This window comes from Mytilus galloprovincialis, chromosome 10 (assembly GCF_965363235.1).
Source record: "Mytilus galloprovincialis chromosome 10, xbMytGall1.hap1.1, whole genome shotgun sequence".
NCBI classification, from domain to species: Eukaryota; Metazoa; Mollusca; class Bivalvia; order Mytilida; family Mytilidae; genus Mytilus; species Mytilus galloprovincialis.
Window position 1 is genome coordinate 42,140,405 of NC_134847.1, and position 21,155 is coordinate 42,161,559.

The 21,155-nt window shown below is 30.7% G+C and overlaps 1 protein-coding gene across 3 annotated transcripts in view; it reads right to left on the reverse strand.

Annotated features, from left to right (window-relative positions):
- Positions 1-21,155, reverse strand: part of LOC143047592 (death-associated inhibitor of apoptosis 2-like) — a 94,429-nt gene that overhangs the window by 67,562 nt on the left and 5,712 nt on the right. For 2 of the 3 annotated variants that reach the window (XM_076220709.1, XM_076220707.1), the window contains exons 2-4: positions 17,269-18,397; positions 16,432-16,586; positions 15,741-15,771 (exon numbers count right to left, since the gene is read on the reverse strand). In XM_076220709.1, the coding sequence (XP_076076824.1) occupies positions 15,741-15,771; positions 16,432-16,586; positions 17,269-17,884 (802 nt within the window). In that variant the 5' untranslated portion in view covers positions 17,885-18,397. Of the gene's footprint in view, positions 1-14,080; positions 14,855-15,175; positions 15,287-15,740; positions 15,772-16,431; positions 16,587-17,268; positions 18,398-21,155 lie in introns of those variants that run through there. The other variant, XM_076220710.1, reaches the window with a different exon arrangement.

Below are 21,155 nucleotides of genomic sequence, written 5' to 3' on the forward strand. Positions count from 1 at the left end.
TGATATCCTTCCGCTTTCCTGGATTGATATCCCCAAAAAGATGCCAGATCTTTTTAAAATCTATATATATGTTTCAATCCAGCATAAACCTATGATCAAACAGAAAAAATTGAGTCCAGAAAAAAATTCAGAAAAAAATGGACTATTTTGTTTCCCTCCATGTTTTGACATGCACCGGAAACTGGAGTTGTAATACAAGACTAGTACCTAAAACAATAATGACTTGTCTTAAAAAAATAAATCATTCATCACTTAGTTTCATTAAGTAGTCATATTTGAACTTAAAAAATGTTATTAAAAGAACTGTTTAGTTGTATTAAGAAAAATAACCCCACTATTAAAGCATTACCCCTTTCTGAAAACAGGCAAAATTTGGAAATCAGTCATGTCTATCAAATGATCTGTAAATCTCATTCTAGTCTATCTTTATGAATGTTTTCTTATTATTTGGACACTGTGAAGCTAGAAGAATATTCTTATCTATTATTTTTATTTTTTTTCCTTCTCTTTGATTGAACCACATTCAATAGTTTACCCCTCCCCCTTTTTTCCATGAAATCTACCCAAGTGGGCCTCTTGTTTAAGTAAAATTGAAAAACTACTCAAAACTTTTTCATAGTGAAGAATATGCTACAATACAACTATCTAAACACAAGAAATACCATACCTTTCCCTTTTTTGACCATACAGGTCTTTATACATGCCTACTATATCATGGTTTTAGACTGTACTTGACAACCCAATGCATATAAAATTTGCAATAAAAATCAAGAAAAACAAAATGAATACTCAAGTTGGTGATTTTGGTAAGAATATTGATTACTTGTCACAATTAATCACAAAAATCCTTGTCATGATGGATACTTTTAGAGAAATTCTACTTTTTAAACAACTTTTTAACCCAAATATGCAATTTTCAATTAACCATGCAGTGCCGCAGACAGGAAAAGAAGTATAGACTCATGCAAAGTGAACATTTTGTAAAAATCTTTTCACCAACAGTTAAATTTATACATATTCTACCTAAATGTCAACAATTGAGCCATAAGAATAATAACCCTAAAGAAAAAAAATTACTTTTGTATGTAGCTGTCTCTTGAACTTTGCACTGATTTTCAATAAAATTGCACAACTAGAAATTTCATTACAAGAAGAAGATTTCATAGAGGAAAAAATATTTCTATGTTCTTTTTAATTGAAAATCATGTATGTAATACCATCAAAAGCTCAATTTGCCTCAAACTGTTGTGCTTTATATCTATTAATACTTTTGAATGGTGTCTAGTATAAAAAACCATAATTATTACATAATTTCAGTTTTTTCAGTGTAACTTGATACCGCATGATTTTTTTTCTCTTACGAAGTCCTTAAATCACGATGTTTTTTCATTCTGGGCACACAAAAGTCCACATGAGCTACTTTCTTGTAGTGAACATATGAAAAATTTACCCTATGCAGGTTGCAGTCTTGTAATTAACTGCTCCATAGGCTTACATGCTAAACAGCTGATCTTTAAAAATAAAAAAATAAAAAATGCTACATAGAAAGAAAAATTCATGTTCATATCATGTATGTACTAATGTGAAATTGTGATTTAATCGAAAAAAAAGTGGGTCATGCCACGAAGAATAAAAAGTTCCGTAACCCTGAAGTCAAAACAATTTTTTACTACTTTCTGTTTGCTGTTTTTACTAGGCCGCACCACTTCCAGTAACATGATATCCTTCCGCTTTCCTGGATTGATATCCCCAAAAAGATGCAAGATTTTTTAAAAATCTGTATATATGTTTCAATTCAGCATAAACCTATAATCAAACAAAAAAAATTGAGTCCAGAAAAAAATTCAGAAAAAAATGGACTATTTTGTTTCCCTCCATGTTTTGACATGCACTGGAAACTGGAGTTGTAATACAAGACTGGTACCTTAACAACACTTTGAAATTTTGAAATACTAAGGCTTTTCTACTTCAGGAATAGATTACCTTAGCTGTATTTGGCAAAACTTTTAGGAAGTTTAGGGCCTCAAAGCTCTTCAACTTCGTACTTTATTTGACTTTTTAAACAATTTCAAACGATTCGAGCTTCACTGATGAGTCTTTTATAGACTAAACGCGCGTCTGGCGTAAACATAGATTTTAATCCTGGTATCTATGATGAGTGTATTTAAAAAATAACCAATGGAGTTTTGTTTTAATTCTAGGAAGTACATCAAAGTATGTTAGCATTCAGTCACAATGTATTTTGTCGGTTACTTTTTAAAAAATCAAGAAGAATCAATACAAATACTTCAGTGTTTAAACAATGCTGTTTAATTACCTAATGAATACACACTGTTATCATTATCCATATCCAAAAATGTGTGAACCTAGCCAGTTATATGATAGTTAAATAATTGATCCATTTAATGAACGACTTTCCGTATTTTTGTTTTTGGACAAATAACCATATATCATAAAACTCCTATAAAGCTCAACAACGTAATTCAATATATTGAGATTGGTATATATTCCAAAGAGTTCCAAATGGTGAAGTTGAAATCATCCTTTCGGAAATTTTACGGACGAGATCACGAGTTGGATGACCGTTATGCAATATCCGTTTCACAAATGATATCGGATATGTTCCTTACGTCGTAACTACAATCCTATTTCCTTTCATGAATGTGACCTACTGAATTAGATTATTAACCAGATTGTAATAACATCATTAACACGACGGGTGTCACATGTGGAGCAGGATGTGCTTACCCTTCTGGAGCACCTTAGATCACCCTTAGTTTTTGGTGGGGTTTGTGTTGCTTATTATTTAGTGTTCTATGTTGTGTCATGTGTACTATTGTTTGTCTGTTTGTCTTTTTCATTTTTAACCATGGCGTTGTCAGTATATTTCCGATTTATGAGTTTGACTGTCCCTCTGGTATCTTTCGTCCCTCTTTTATAGAAGATATCGTGGTTAGAACGTAGCTGCTTACCATGAGACTATTGAACCGAAGGGTTCAAGAAGTAAAGTTCATCCTTCTTAAATTAGAATAAAACTATTAAGATCCAGGTCGTTATTAATCGAATTCTTTTCAGATGACAACGGATTTATTCCAATTATTGTAATCAAAATCTCATCCTTTTTTTAACGGACGTGATATCCCCAAACATGATATTATCAACGGAGTATTTGATAAATTATATATGATATATTGTGATGTGTTCCGTTATTGCCATTTTTGATGTTGTGTTTGCACGTTTTAGTGTGCACGTGACTTTCGGATTCAATTTTGACAGCAAATGTTTGATGTCTCTGCAAGCTAATGATATTACTCCGTAGCTTTTGTCTTCCATTTTACATTATTTGAAATGAAGGACACCAATGTTAGCGTTGCTCCTCTTGCATCTGTGTTTTTGTTTCTGTACAGTTGATGCTTTTGTGTCATAAACATACACCGTATCCTTTTTTGTCTATTAGGTCAAAACATGTTAATACGAAAGTAAGCATAAATTACATTTTGTGAATCAAAATATTCGAAATCAATTTTTTTTTTGTCTGACACACTTCCTAATGATGTGTTTCAGCTTTTGATTTTTCCATTTGATAAGGGACTTTTAAAGATTTTCCTTGGAGTTCGGTGTTTTTCGAAATCTTCTCGCTTTTCCAATTATCGTATATAAATCGGTGATGTTTGTTATTAAATTTTGATAATGAAAAAAATTTGAAAATGTTACCGAATGAAACCATATCTGTATGCAATTCAAACCTGATTGAGTGATAAATATTTCCAAAGTACAAATGATGAGGGAAACAACAGGTCAATGTTCTAAGTCACTATTTCTACATAAATCATAACCTAAGTCAGGTTCATCGACTGATTGTAGGTTCATATTTACGATTTATTTAATCCCTGTAACTGAAGACCTGTTCATATATTGTTGTTAATCACAAATTATGACGGAACTCGTTGGAGCATACCACTATTGCCATTCAAGATATCAGTTTAAAAACAATTACTGTTATCGTGATCATATTTTAGCTTTAAATGATCAAAAATTATCCAAGTAAAACAAGAAAATTTACCAAAGAAAACCAACTTTGAAGTTATATTACAATAGCATCACTAAATGTTCAAATTTGGATTTTTTTTTATTCAATATTTACTTATTTAGCTTAAATTATCGTCTCTCTATTTTGAAAATATACCAGCTTTGATGTGTTTGGTATTTTCACTTTTGTTATCATATCATAAACTCTAATACTATTCATTTAAAAAAATGTATTATAATTATTCCATAACTGTATACAAGATGGACGAAATATACCTGAGGGACAGTAAAACTCATAAATCAAACGCGATAGCTAAAAATAAAAAAAAGACAAACAGACAAACAATAGTACACATGACACAACATATCAAACTAAACTACCTTATAACAAAATTATTTTAATATTCCTGTGTACATAATTTTATATGGCGGCGTGATGCCCAGGTTTTAAAATCATTTAACATCTCACTCCTTATTTTATTGATTTTGTATTTACATTGTGTGATATATCATATCCATTCATTTAGCCTATGTTCAATTTTTTTGTGAAAATATGTCTTTTTCTGAGTGAAGCCATTCTTAACTTATATTCTATAGTGTGTCTTTCTACGTTATGATTTTACACTGTTATTTCAGGTGAGGGTGACGGTTTGTACATATTAAAGCCCCATTTTATTCGTGTGCACCTGTCCTGATGTTAAGTGGTTGTTGTTTGTTAATGCTGTTTCTTTTTTTTTTTTAAAATAGACCGTTGGTTTTCATTTTTGACTATTTTTACTGTTAGTAACTTTTCGGTTCTTTATACATGTTATAGCTTGTTGTTCAGTTTGAGGCAAGGCTCGTGTTGAAGACTGTACTTGACCTAAATGGTTTACGTTTACCAATTGTGACTTGGGTGGAGAGTTGTCCCTGATACCCCACTTTGTAATATCTTATTATATAAGTTACAAAGGTTCAAATACAAAACATGTTATTTATGTTTGGCTGCAATATGGTCCTGTATACAAATTGGAAAATGTCACATTTACCCGATTAACTTTTGCCAATTTGCGTACAGAATATTTTAATTTTCATGATTCTAATTCCACAAAATATTTGAAATTAAGTAATCTGTCTTAAATCTTCGGGGAACTGGTAGAATATGCATATATGTAAGAAGACACATTGATGAAGCATGTCTTTGATCTGCAATGAAGCAACTGAGTAACAAAATGCAAAGGATAAGATATATATGTATGAAAAAAAAATAATCAACGACTGCCGTGAGAAAAATGTCTCAAAACGAGAAAATTCTTATGAAAGTTGAAAAAGCTAAAAATTAACGGTCCATTTCCTAGGGGAGCTGGAACTTCTAAATACATTGCTGTGTTTGGAACTTTACACAGAGGAGTCAATTATAAAAGTTGATATTTCCCTGATCTATCCATGTAATCGGCGATAACAGAGACAGTGATTACATTATTACAAGTAAATTCTTGAAACTACACATTGGACATTCCTATATTATGTTCTTCGGAAATAATCGGTAGAACTTAAACGTTGCATATCCAATACTATACAGCCGGACAGCAAATCCCTAATTGTTTGTTATAACACCGAATTAATTATACAAAACTATTTCGTCAAAAACCTTCAACAGAGGTCGCTGCAAAAAAGTGGAAGACGACGATCTATTTACATGAATCAGTCTTTTTTTATGTTTACAATTGTTTATCTGCATGCACGTTCATTTATTGAGGATAAATATTATTGATCAAATCGTATTTTTGAATTAATTTGATTTGTTCATGGATAGTCACATGTTAAACTTTATTTCCGGAGGATTATAGAAAACGGCGGATTGCAAAAGCAAAAGTGAATTGCACGGTTATTTTGTGAAAAAAACCGATATACTTTGTTTGATGTCTTTTATTGATTGTTTATGACATTCCCGGCTTAGCTATATAGAGTTGATACAAGACGTCAGCCGGAAGTGTTCCATTGTATACTCTGTCTGAGACATGAATTGCACATATTTTACGGATTACCCCTGTCTCATTGTTTTTCCAGTGCGGTTATTTGCTAAACATTGTCATTGCAACATGTATATGCATTACGCATTTAATTGCACCTTTTTTTCTCAATTTTTTCCGTTAAAAAAAGTGTTTTCATTAAATTTTATTATTTCATGTTTTGTGAGTGTGTGTGTGGCTTAGTTTTTTTTATAACAAAAATATTGAAAATCCCACCTGATATGTCCTGCATACCTCGAAAGGCTATAAACAATAACTTCGTCCGCAGTCAATATACTTCTTTCAGATCCATATTTCCTTGTATCAACCTCATACAAAGGTAATAATTGTATAATATATAATGTCAACATTAATTTCTTTTTGCCATTCTACATTAAAATATAAGTATATGTTACAAGAAATGTACCAAGTTAGGAATGTAACAGATGTTTACCATTCGTTTGATGTATTTGAGCTCGTGACTTTGCTATTAGATTTGGGACTTTCTGTTTTGAATTTTTATACAGAGTTAAGAGAAGTCCCCTTATACCTCTAAATTCCATAAATTCTCGTGCTGAATCAGTGAGGTCGAGCGCACCCTAGTAGATGTATTAGAATGGGTCCATAATTATATTCGTTTTAACCAATATCGTATTTTCTTAATTTGTGTTATGGAAATCATTGCTAGTACTGAAGCAATTATCTTCTATATGCAAAGCATCAAATAGCAGCATTTTGTTAACAAGGGAAAGGACTATGTTTAGCATTGAAAAAAAGTGTACAAACTCCTTTCAAGGAGATCGAGTTATAGTTTGCTGCAATAGTGTTGTAGTGACGTTGTCTTAGTATGATTCTACTTATAAGAAATTTGCACGGATTTACTTATACCAATTTGGCTAAAACGTTGTATATATGAAAGCAACAGTAGTATACCGCTGTTCGAAACTCATAAATCGATAGAAATAAAACAAATGCGGGTTACAAACTAAAACTGAGAGAAACGCAACAAATATAAGAGGAGAACAACGACGCAACATAATTTTCTCTACGTTTTGAAGTTTTAAAGTTACAATCACTGGAAAAAGCGGCATAACTCAAATTTTAAAATGTCAAACTTATATAACTGTTACTTCTGCATGTCACAGTAATCGAATAAAAAAAGGGGATGCGCAAAGATGGATCTGTCAATGATATGATAAATGACTGCACAAGCAACGATTACGACGACGAATAGCAATTTTCATCTATCCGGTTTTTCTTTACAGCACGTTACTCCTTTAAATTTTTGTTAGTATAGTTGGATTGCTAACATTTTTTTTATTGTGACATACTTCTTCATGACTGCAAAATTTTAGATATACAAATTACTTAACGAAATTCCGTATCAGTGCTCACGATTTAGAGATTGAGAGGGGAAGGTACAAACATCTGACAGTGTCAGAAAATTAATTTTCTTCTTCCGTGCCATAAACTTTCAAATATTCGTTTCAGCTATTTAAATGAAATAAAACAACAGTTTATAAATTTTAGTGGTTTAGATATTAAATCGCAATGTATTGGTTAATGTCTTCTGAAGATATTTTCATACTCCAGAAACTCGGAAAATTATTGGAAAACTTGTCTTAATATTTGTTTTTTTATAACATTGTGTCTTAATCATATTGAATCACTTGTAATCATTTGTATGTAATTAATGTTGATTGTTCTGCTCCTTGTTGGCGCTTTGATTAGCAATAAAATATATTTGAATTTGAATTTTGACTGCGTATTGATATCGAGTTGTCATTTTTGTTTCTTTGGTTTGCTAGGATAGAACTCTGGTGATATCAATTGAGCACATGATACCAATATTTATGTGCAAGTGTTTTGGTTGAAATCTTAATCATGATAGTTTTGATTATTAAAATATAAAAGTTGATCGTCTTTGTATCAACATGTTATTGAAATATATAAAGTTCTTGAAAATTTATTTTTTGAATATTTTTTGTATATTCAAACCAATTTATAAAATTTGGTGGAATTCAGTAATTTGTTTCCGAATATGCTTGTCAGAATTTTGAATTGTTTTACATTGTCATATCGGGGCCTTATGTAGCTGACTATGCGGTATGGGCTTTGCTCATTGTTGAAGACCGTACGGTGACCTATAGTTGTTAATGTATGGTCATTTTTGGTCTCTTGTGGACAGTTGTCTTATTGGCAATCATACCACATTTTCTTTTTGTATTAACGGTCATGTTAAATCCAAGCCCTACTATAACTGGGTACAAGTGTCACGTTATAAGTGGCAAAATCAAAGAGAAAATCAAAATACTATGTGAATAGTCAAAACTAAACATAAGGTTAAGTCATTTTTCTGAGATGGTTGTTTATAAAAAATTGTTCATGTATGTGTAAACTCGTTCCTTGATGTAATTGATCGGCATCCTTAACATGATAAAAACATTTTTTGCAAGTGTTAGTGAATTCGTGATCTAGACAAACATTGAAATCTATTTTAATAGAAAGCCGAAATACAAAAGTCTTACTCAGTACTTAGTATTAGTATTTGTTAAGCGGTCTTTATATCACATACAATTCCTCAGTTCGCGGAGACGATAAGGATTATAAATAAAAAATATCCATAACAAAACTTAACTAATAGTTATCAAAAGTACCGGGATTATAATTTAGTACGCCAGACGCGCGTTTCGTCTACATAAGACTCATCAGTGACGCTCATATCAAAAAATATTTATAAAGCCAAACAAGTACCAAGTTGAAGAGCATTGAGGATCCAAAATTCCAAAAAGTTGTGCCAAATACGGCTAAGGTAATCTATGCCTAGGATAAGAAAATCCTTAGTTTTACGAAAAATTCAAAGTTTTGTAAACAGGAAATTTATAAAAATGACCACATTATTGATATTCATGTCAAGACCGAAGTGTTAACTACTGGGCTGGAGATACCCTCGGGACGAAACTTCCATCAGCAGTGGCATCGACCCAGTGGTGTAAATAGTTATCAAAAGTACCAGGATTATATTTAGTACGTCAGACGCGCGTTTCGTCTACATAAGACTCATCATTGACGCTCATATCAAAACATTTATAAAGCCAAACAAGTACCAAGTTGAAGAGCATTGAGGATTCAAAATTCCAAAAAGTTGTGCCAAATACGGCTAAGGTAATCTATGCCTGGGATAAGAAAATCCTTAGTTTTACAAAAAATTCAAAGTTTTGTAAACAGGAAATTTATAAAAATGACCACATTATTGATATTCATGTCAAGACTGAAGTGTTAACTACTGGGCTGGTAATACCCTCGGGGACGAAACGTCCACCAGCAGTGGCATCGACCCAGTGGTGTAAATAGTCAGAACTTTGAATTGTTTTACATTGTCATATCGGGGCTTTTATAGCTGACTATGCGGTATGGGCTTTGCTCATTGTTGAAGGCCGTACGGTTACCTATAGTTGTTAATGTATGTGTCTATGCCTGGGATAAACAAATCCTTAGTTTTACGAAAAATTCAAAGTTTTGTAAAAGCTGAATGAATACCTGTAATACTCATGTTAAGTGCTTTGTGCAATTCATTAAAAAATACGAGAGAAAATTATATGTGTAACAAGATGCATTTCGTTGTCTTGCAGTTATATTGCACTTATAACATTTTTGTGTCGCTTTCAGGTACTGTTTTATGTACATGATTATGATACTGTATCACTTGGTGGATTTCCAATAAGGTCTTTCAGTTATTTTTTATATTGATTAGAAAGATTAAATAAACCTACTTATTTAGTACGAATTCAATAATTCAAATGTAAATGATTAAAAAAATGTAATCAATTTTATAAAAGTGAGGTTGTATCAAGTCAGGAATGTGAAAGCTCTTTTCTTTTTCATTTGATGTGTTTGAGAATGTGATTTTACCATTTGATAGGTTTTTAGTTTTGCATTTTCCTTTTACTCAAGAAGAGCATGACATTCGTCTGAAATTTCAACAACAACAAAATAATGCAAATACAAATTAGATTACAACACAATATACGTCAAATATAAACAACATGAAACGTACAGAAGGCTATTAATATTAATCATGCATTTGTTTGTCAATATAACAAACACCACTGAGATGTAAATAGGTCAGAGGTCAGGTAAAAGTTTATATACGCAATATTGTGACCCGTTATTTATTTTATTTAAAAAAATGAAGGATTAATTAAGGGAACCTGTCGATTATTCTCTGCAATGTAAGCGGTTTCTCCTTGCAAACATCATTATTAATGTTTGTTAACTTATTTTCGCTTTGGTACACAATTTTTTTCTGTAGTTTGTATTGCAGAAAACTCAACACCATCCTCTCTTATGTTAGTTTATCTATTTTCATATCTTTCCTGATCGGAAAATTATTTTTAGACACGAATTCGGACTTTGATGTTATTACTAATGTTAATTTAACTGATCGGGCGGAACTTACGTCTTAATTTGCATAAGGGGAGTCTATTCAAAGATGTGTGTGATAAGGATGATTTCCGTAATATTATCATGATTATTGTTACTGATTAATAATCACCCAAAAGTCTTACCAAAGAGATATACAGAAAATAACTCAGTGAACGATAACGGTCGAAATAGTTTAAAGGAGTAGGTCTAGTAAGACCCCCTTTTGGCCCAAAAAATATAACTGTTTTACAAAATTGTTACAATATAAACTTTTAGTTATTTATTTGAAAGTAGAATGCTTCTGCTACATTCATATTGGCTGTTTTTGAAAATACAATGCACATATATCGGGTAGTAGACTCATTAAGTCATGCTAAATTATGGAAATCTTCTCAATTTGAGCATTTTAGTTAAATTTTAGACGGTTTCCATCTTAAATAAAAGTGGCCACATTCGTGTCCACTCTTATAATTGAAATGTAAGTTTTATTTAATAATAATACATAACATATATAAAGGTTAAGGATGAATACGGAGGCGGCCACTGTCATTTTTGACAAAAACCATCTGAAAAGTGACATTTGTTTGCCTGTTTGACAGATTTTTCATATCTAAGCTTGAATCAGAGCGTTTTAATGACTAAATCATTCAAAACCTTTCACAAAAAGTAATTGAATCATTTGAAATAGCCACTTAAGTGTTTAAAAAGTGTTCAAAATCTTTCGTTTGACAAACCTGAAATTTGATGCCAAAATCGGCACTTACCGGACCTACTCCTTTATACCATTTACATGTGCTAAAGCAATTTTTTTTTAAATATCGGCCATAGTTTTATTCTGTTTGAAAGTTTTTAAGATTGTGAGATTTATTTTAAACGTATTTTATAAATATATATATATATATATATAAAAAAATATTTAGACCCTATTTGTTCTAGCTTAAATATGATCAATTCCATTTGCAACTTATCCCCGTGCATCCCCCCTAAAATCATTCGCTATATAATGAAGAGAAAAAAGTTTTTCAAAACGTTATAAAATAACGACCTATTTATATTTTGTAACTGATGTCGTCGTGGTTTTACTTTCAAATTTACAAATTTGTAATTGTAAATTTTTTTTATGTTTTTAAACTTTGCTTTACAAGAAAATCAACGGTTGTTTCTCATTATTTATTTTGCGAATACACATAAACTAAGTGTTTACATATTTGAACTGGATCAATGGCCAAAACTGGACACTTCATTTAGGAGTTTATCCTATATATATTATGTCTATAGATGGACTGGTCTATGATGAGTGAACTAGTTAAACTCCGCCCAGTCAAGTGAAATAAATCGAGTAATACTTATGGCGAAGAAATATTTGTGATTTAGTAATATTTTAAAATTAAAGATAAGTATATAGAGTTATATTAACGCCGGTTAACATTTAAAAAAAAAAGTTCAAATATACATATTAACATTTTGAAACAAACATATGATGAAGGATACCAGTTATTTCGACAGGCATGCCGTATCCGACATAAAACAAAATGATCTAATAAACAAATATCTTAGTCGATTTAGAGAATTGAGTTACCGAGTTAAGAAAATATTTGTGATCATGACAAATACCATTTTTAAGTTTTAATTTTGGAGTTTTTCTTCGTCTTATGCAAGCAGTGAATACTTTAGGAAAACCTATACATTACAAACATGAGAAAACCCAACTAAAAGTTCATGCATGTTTTTATATATTTCATCAGAATAGATAACAAAAGAGCTAAAACATTAGGTAGAGTTTATACCAACTCAAACACTAATGAATCAACGAGTCTAAGAATAACAACCTAGATTTGGATGTAAATAAAATCATAAGGAAATGGTTTGACGTATCATAACGTTATATCTCATTTCGGTAAAAAACATACTGACAATAAGAAATGACTTTCCCCATCATACTTGCATGCATTTCAATTGGTATAAGTAAATATTAAATGATGCAACTAAGACGAATATCTTACATCAGCCATAGAAAATGACGCAAAGAAAACTCAAATATTTCGACACACTATAATAATAATATTTGTCTCCGTTGGGGTTCTTTAGTCCGTCAATATTGTGAACAGAGCAATTATGATTGTCGTTAATGGTGCAAGCTATCACGCTAGATTGAGTCCTTCGTCCAAATACCACGTACAACTGTCCATTAATTTATGTACCTAAAGTTTTCAAATGCAAATATAAGATAACGTTCAAAGTGTATAAAAATAGTTGATTCATTGTATCAGTTCTACAACTGATATCAAAAAGTATCTTCAGAAAAACATGATTATGTTTGCCAACAATGATCGTCATAAAGTATTCACAAGTCATCACGTATAAGTTTGAAAAACATAAGTGCCGTCAAGCATCAAATAAAAACTAAAACAAAAATGTCTGCTTTGACAACACTTTACCATACAATTCAGGTAATTTATTGTGCCTATACCCACTTATAGGTATATTTACAAAAATCCTGCCTATTTTGTCAGTAAGTGATGTTTATCTCATAAATATTTGCAACGACTGCAGATAAGTTAACTTGCTTAAAGCAAATAAATCAACATAGATTCATACATGCACATATTATACTAACAATTGAAAATGATGAAAGCAAATCATTATCGCGTTTGAACAAAACTATTTCACAAATGAAATAAAATATTAAAAAGTGAAAACATTAATGATTAATAATAATAAAATGGTTGTTACAATATTAGAAATAATACTTGTGTTGGTGAAAAAAAACAAATAATAAATGAGTACAATAATCTTATACATAGATATTCAATGCTACGTTCAATACACGAGTGTAACGTTTCAAATAATATGTCTGGCATATATGATGAGTTTATGACATCAACCGCCAGCAGATTACATTATGGATGCTAAACAAACACCTTGAAAACAACTAATGTAATACACTAATGAACAATTTATATTATTTAAAGGAAATGATTTAATCTTCGTAAAAAATACAACACTTTTTTTCTTTTATAGAGTGTTGCCTTACCATAGTCAATGATATTTGAAACTGCATTTTGATATTTTGTATCATTCGTTTGATGTGTTCGGGCGCTTAGATTCTGCCTTTTTATTAGTTACTTTCTGTTTTGACTTGTGAGATATCATTATAAATGATTAATATATTCTCTATCAAATCTGCATCAATTAAAACATTATTGCATGTGCTGTGAACATTCAATTAGGTACAGTAATCGGATATACAATATAAGTTGATGGATGTAACTGTTAAGCTCATCTGACCAAAAACTGACATGCGATAACAATTGTCATCAGGTCAAGATATATTTGACCTGAAATTTGCAGACACATCAAACAACCCGTTGTTGTGTTGCTGCCCTTGAATCAGAAGTTTATTTTTTGCAGTTTTTGGTAATAATCTTGAATATTATAATAGAGAGATAAAATGTATGTAACAAAATTGTTCAGCAAATTCAGATCTACAAATATGTAAAATGACAAAAGTTGTTAATTGACCCCTTTAGATGTAATTGCCCTTCATAATCAATTATTCTTGTCTACCTCTGTTTTATATGCAAATATACCAAGGTAAGTGACATAGACTCAACAGAGTTGGTATTTATTTTCCAGTATTCAAACAAAATTATAAGGATAATTGGTACACTGTTTGGACATTTTCCAATTAAATTGCATTTGGGTACCATTAGCAAATCCCAGCTTTCACAACAAATCACGGATTAACGGTCTTTGTTGATATGTTATATTAAATTAAAAGTACATTGCACCCATACATTATGATATATATTGTATTAACTATCTACAGATTTACTTAACTACATTTATTTTGTTTGGGTAAACACATCATTAACCAAAGTACTTGGGTTTGCTCATTTATCAATAATATATGCGTTTAAAAAAAATATGATATTTAAAATATCTGTCTCATATTCTATCAAACCTTAACGTCAAATCGACGTAGACAAACTTTGTATAAGCAGATACACATTATCTATATTAAGTTAATTCTATTCTACCAAATCCAACTGTTAGGTCACGGTAGACAAGTCTTTATCATATACTTTATGTAATGTTCAGCAAACAACCGATATCACATTTTCAAAATACATATATTTTGAACAGTTAAAAGTCCTTTTACAAGAATCGTCAATACATGTTTGACTTAAAGTAGCTCTGTTCAAGCCCCCATATCATATAACTAGTGTTTCTCTAAATTTAAAAGTTTATGAAAACCTTTTATGAATATGCGTGTACAATGGTCTCGATAAACAACTCTTCTCATGGCTTATATTAGAACAGTTAAACACATGGTACGTTTACAAAGGTCTTCCATTGTTTAATACTCTCAACACAACTGAAAAATTCTTCACGATTTGGAAAGCTTCCTGCAAGAAGAAAAGGGATACGATATCGATAGATGCTTTGTTTTTTCCCTTCATTTTGATAAAGTAACCGACATTTAATTAACAAATCATTAAACCTTGCATACAAATATTAAATGTAAAATTTATTATGTAGGAAATCGACAGAGGGTCTTTCATTTCTGTATTCTATATCATTTTTATCCATTTCTCTTTTATTTATACTTTTCGCCATTGTTCTCTTTTCTTCTTATCTTAACATGCAATTTTTATCTATTCTTTAAATCCCCCCACTTTTATTCACTATTAGGAAAACTATTGGTACCCTCATATTATGTTACGTACCATATTCACAAAAGAAACCTTGAGTCGTTTGCTGAATAATACATCTAGGATATCCTTCGTTTATAGCATCTAATACTATAGACAGCTTCATATCTTTAGGTCTGTTTAAACCTGTAAAATGTATAAACCAAATTACTGAACTGGAATTAAAATAAAAAAATGGTCGATTAATACTTTTTTTTATAAAAAATCTAACGTTATAAATAAAGGGACAAATGAAAAACAACTATATTCCTGACGTGGTTCAGTAATTTTCCAAAGGAAATGGAAGATTGCGTCTGTTTTTATATCTAGATAAACCTCCCACATGAATGACAGTTGTTTATATCTCCGTTAAATTGACAAAATCGATAAAGCAGAAGGGCATACTTGTTTTTGGCGAATAAAGGTGATAAAAACTATTCTATTAAAATATTTAACATACTTAATACATGTTTAAATTCCTTATCTACAGTTGTGATCATAGCATTCCGACTAAAGTTTAGAAATCCACTGACCTCCCTCTGTCAATTGTTGTTGGAAAATGTAAAAATCAAAAGTTTGTAATAAAATCTATCATACAAACCTTTTAGGTGTGTCTTCAGTGATTTAGTGTTCTGAAAACGATAGAGAAAGGATTTGTTTGTGGTAAAAAGCGTCGCATTTTTAAACATATCAATATGCAAAAATTGTATTATAAAATAGGCAAAATGTTTTACACAACATACACAATATGGATTCATGTCAATATTTAAAAAACAAACATTAACACTAGGTTGAATTTTCGCATTTTCTTAGTGTAAGTGAAATATTCAAAGCAAGAACACCGAAATTTAGGCATAACAGAACAAATTACTCATTAAAGTAACCAGGTGTATGATTTGATGTTATGACAGATGAACGTTTTGTATTAAGAAGACTCATAGAACAAAAACTGGTTGAAATATACACTTAGATTAACTCAACTTTATCATTGTTTATTTTAAACATTTAATACAAATGCTACATATGCTGAATGCATCCTTTCCTAGTGATATATAGTTTTAAAAAATGTATGAAATTTAAACACTTAAACGAAACCTTAGGATTTTCTACGACAAATTGAATTCTTTTTAGATTTAGTCGGTTTAATGTCGTTTATCAAATTTATAAAGGTTAGTTCTTCAGGTGGAACTATATATTTTCATTTATGAGGTATTTTGTTTTTATTTGAATAATAGAATACATTTCTTGTCTTTTTTGGAAATAAACATAGTTTTTAAGAAATAATAACTTACAATCATTATATCATGTACATATGACTCTCCCTTTGTTTTAATAACGTGAGGGCAGACTGGGAACCATCGACCGTGTTCTTTCCATGGGTTCGTTGCAAGAACCTCTTTACGAAGACTACCGTCACAGTAAAAGCATACGATTTCCTTTCTTTGAACTATAAAGAAATAATATTTAAAATGATATAAATATAAATAAATACAATATTATATGGATTTACAAGTCTTAAATGTGTTTTTCTATGGTCGGGTTGTTGTCTCTTTGGCACATTGCCCATTTCCATTCTCAATTTTATTTATTTTGATTACAAAGGTTTGACTAATATCAGTCATATGTGTCACAAGATTAAAAGTTAATATATTGTTTTTCTACCATGGAAGACAACTGTCAGATAAAAAGATTTAAGATGTTCCTGATTTGAAACAAGTTTTCACTTAGGTTAGGGTTAAGGATTTACTTATGTGAAATAAAGAAAATCTAGAATTTAAATTTGATTCTAAAAGTCGGAAGAGCATAAGTTGAGGAACAAAAAGATCTTTAAATATTTTTAGGTTATGAAGCTCCTTTAGGAGATATTTGATTTTTTATTTAAATCAAAATAAAAGAAATCTAAAATCAGCTTAAATTTTGGTAAATGAACTTTTATGAGTTAAAGAAGTATATACAAAAAGGTGTTTTGGTGTAAAATATTTCATCCTTGACTGATTGAGAAAAAAACCAAGGAGCCCAAACATCTGACACAAATTCTTTAACCTTACCTTATAAGTATATCATTGAATATGTTCTGTGAGTTATCACGCAACACTACTTAATTCAAGAAAAACAATAAACATGTTTACCTGCATAGTAAAACCCTGCTTCAGCCAAAGTTTCAATATTTTCATCCATCTCGGACAATGTAAAAGTTCTTTGGCGTTCTTCTATATCTGTTAACTGTGGATGTATTGGTCCATTGTGCTCCTCTAATCTTTGCTTTATTGAATTTATAAGATTTTTTCCATAGATCCTTGGATAGCCATACATATCATTGGGCCTGAAGGGAAACAGAGTGGAACGCATATGGTTTACACGGCAACATACTTGGCATGGGCACTCATCGTTTTGTGCTAACATTATTGAAGCCAAGGACGGATACAACAAAAGTTCGTATGTGAATTTTTCACTATGCATTTGTTGAGAAAAAGGATCCCCTTGGCCTACAATAGGATTTGCCTTCTTCTCTCGTAAAAGTTGACTTATTCTACAACTCCCTGAATGGCTATCTGATAATGAAATTATGTCTTCAGTTTTCATATCCACTTTAGCTTTACAACAATCGCATTCAACGATGAAATCCTGTCCACTGTAGCTAAATCCCTTTCCTGCCATGATGATGGGATGATGGGGTCCTTTCCAATTCGCATATGATGCCAGTTTTGTAGTCGCGTTAAACGTATTTAGAGTACTCAAAGCCATTTTTTTATCAACTTATGTTCTCAAAACTGTTTTTGCAGTGCCAAATATGTCAATTAATTTAAAATTTAAACAAAAAGTAAGAATAGACTAATCTCGTATTTGATCATCAAGCATTCCTATGTCGTTGCATGCATGAAAAGATGTTTTAAAAAATAAATATCGGTGTTTTCCTGTGGCGTTAACTTTCTTATGTTGTTCTTTGCACATCAAAATCAGTTTAGAAGACTTGATAATCCAGTAATTTTCATGCTGTTGAGTCAATACTCCCATTTTATTTGTTATAATCATGTGAATTGATTTGTTTAACTACTAGTAAATACGGTATACAAGTTAGTACTATATTTTTTTTTATAAATATGTGTTCTATATCACTTCGTGCCGATCGTGGGATATCAAATTTCGAAACAGGGGCTACACGAAGCTTCTCAATTTTAAAGTACAATGCATATTTCCATCTTGGTATCGAACTGGTTTAAACTGTATATAATGCATGATCATTGAAAATAGTAATATCTACAAAACAAATGATAAAATTATTTTAGTTCTTTTTAGAACAACAACAACAATGACAATATATAGGGTAAAACAATACTTGTTAGTATCAAGACGTAAGAAACTATAAATAAATAAAAATATATATAACTTTTTTCTATTGCGTTAACGAGTCAAACGAGAAATTCCGACTTAACTAGTACTATGAGCTGTTTCCATCTAGTTAATTGTACCCGGTCTCACGTCTATCGATTCACTTCACTTGATTTTGATAGTTTGGTACCCTGATTTGTCTGCTTAATCAATTTAACTTATGGTAAACTACTGTTGTCTTTTTTTATGATGGGGTTTTTTTATTCATGTAGAGCAAGATCTGCATAAAAGCTTCCAATAGCATTAACAAGTTTTCCTTTGGGGTTTGTGTAGCTAGGTTTTGTTTTCTATGTTGACTTGTGTATTGAAGACTGCTGGGTGTCTTTTGGTCGTTTTAAGTTTCGCGTCATGACAGTTTGTCTTTCACTTAAAGTTTTAATTTCCCCTTTGGTATTTTCAGTTTTTCTTTTGAAAACCTGTGACTTTGAGGCAAACAGTTCATGTGCATGTGTTCAGTAAAGTGTGTATAGTATTTTATTTGCCCTTTAATATAGTAAAAACACAAATAAAAGGTGTTTGTCTTCAAACTTCTTATTTAAACAATAATTACCATTAATTGATGACAATAGAGCGAACGATCGAGATTTACATCATATGCACAATGCTTTTATTTTATCTGTTAAACTTCATATTTTTTTATTGAAACAAAAGATATATCATTTTATCGAATACGAATTAGAACTTGGTTTCGATTGGTTGCAACAGTAGAAAGGAAGGGAACACAAAAAAACAGAGAGGAAAGCTGGGGATTCTATTCAAGTTATTTCTCGAAACTTTTGTTATTTAGTTTGCTCGCCCCTTATTCATCATCTATTTAAAGGTACATTAAACGCACTCTTTTATTCAATACCTTTTTACTTCAATACCTTTTTACTAAGCATAAGCGAGATGTAAAATGTTAATGTAAAATTATTTCATTTCACAGTCTGCATGAACAGGGAAGAATCCAGTAAGTGTTGATTAAAAGACACGCTGTCCTAATCAATTTTGAAATATTGCAAATTAATTTGCATCTAGAAAAAAACAGATTGATATAGAAATGTCTTATAGACTACTTCAGAACAAAAATACAGACAATTCTTAGTAAATGCAATTCATTGTGAATTATGTCGCCACATGGTATCACATCAAATTAAAACATTGTTTATGTACTTATTTTAACCAAAAAATAACTTACTATGTATCTATGAGTATTTATTTTAATAAAGCTTATTTAGTTCAAAATGTCTAGTCACCAAGCATTTATGATTTTCAAACACACTAAAAAAATGCATTCGAAATAAATAAAACCCCGATACGATACATCCGATATATATGTTAATAGAAGGGATGTCCACGAGTACCTGAGTATTCGAGAATCGCTCGGTAGATCCGGGTATCGCATACCAAAACGATACTCGAGTAATCGGTTTCCTGTTAAAATATTGATGTCTTCTTTTCTTACAATCGATGTTCTTGAGAACCTCTTTCGGAATATTAAAAAAAACCATCACTAATTAATGATACTAGTAAATGAAAAACTTTTTGTGTCGAATGCTTGTGATTAATTGTCATCTAAAATATCTCGGAAAATATTTAGGCTGTACCTAAGCTTATATTTAAAGCCGTCAGATCAAATATCCTCGTCTGCAAGAATGTTATTTAGAAAGCTGCAAAAACCGACTGTCCCCTATAAAAGTTGGTAAGAAAATTGCTCCAATTAAAATAAATTCGTTGCATCCTCTGAAATTCTAATCATTACGCCTTTGTAAACGATACACTTGTTTTCTTAACGATTATCAAATACTAGTATTTGATATGATTTTTCTTCTTAAAATCATCAAATAAAAATATGTTCATAAAAACAAGTGTTATTCATTATCCAAGGTACTTATGTAGACTGGTTTTCATCCATCGAACAACAAAACACAGAATTTCGTTTTTGTGTGGTTCTGTGTTGTTGATATATTCCCGAGTGAGTACTCGAGTATCGCCCGATAAAATCATCGAATAATCGATCAGTTATTGTTCAACAATAATTATATCCCTACTTAATGTATACATATATTTATTTATTGATAGGCATGTATATGTTTGGCCACATGTACTGCTATACTTCCACCCTGTACCAGATGGAGCGTAGCTTTATATTTGTAAGATATTCGATTTTTTTATGTTGTACGGATTAGCATGATAATAATTTTAAACATCAGTATTTTAAAGGAACACAAACAATAATTTGTAACTGAAATTTAACATTTAAATTGATCAATATATATTTCAGTCAGTCAGAATGGTAACACGTATCCACTTAGTTATGCAGTTCGACAGACAGAAAAGAGATATCATAATTGTATACCATGCAGAATCTTTATTTCGAAAACCTTGGTTGCTCAAATATAGCACAACCTGTCAGTACAAAAATTCCGTCATGTTTTATAAATATTGGTAGATTCAATATACATATATCTAATTTCACATTTATATTCATCAAGTTATTATAGTTATACATTTTGTTCATGATTAATACTGTTATACATTGGTGAAGAGACAAAATACGATTGACTCGATTTTATTTAAATTCATCTGAAAATAAGACAAGAATTTCTGCCTTTTACTTATAGATATACTTGTCGAAATACTTTAT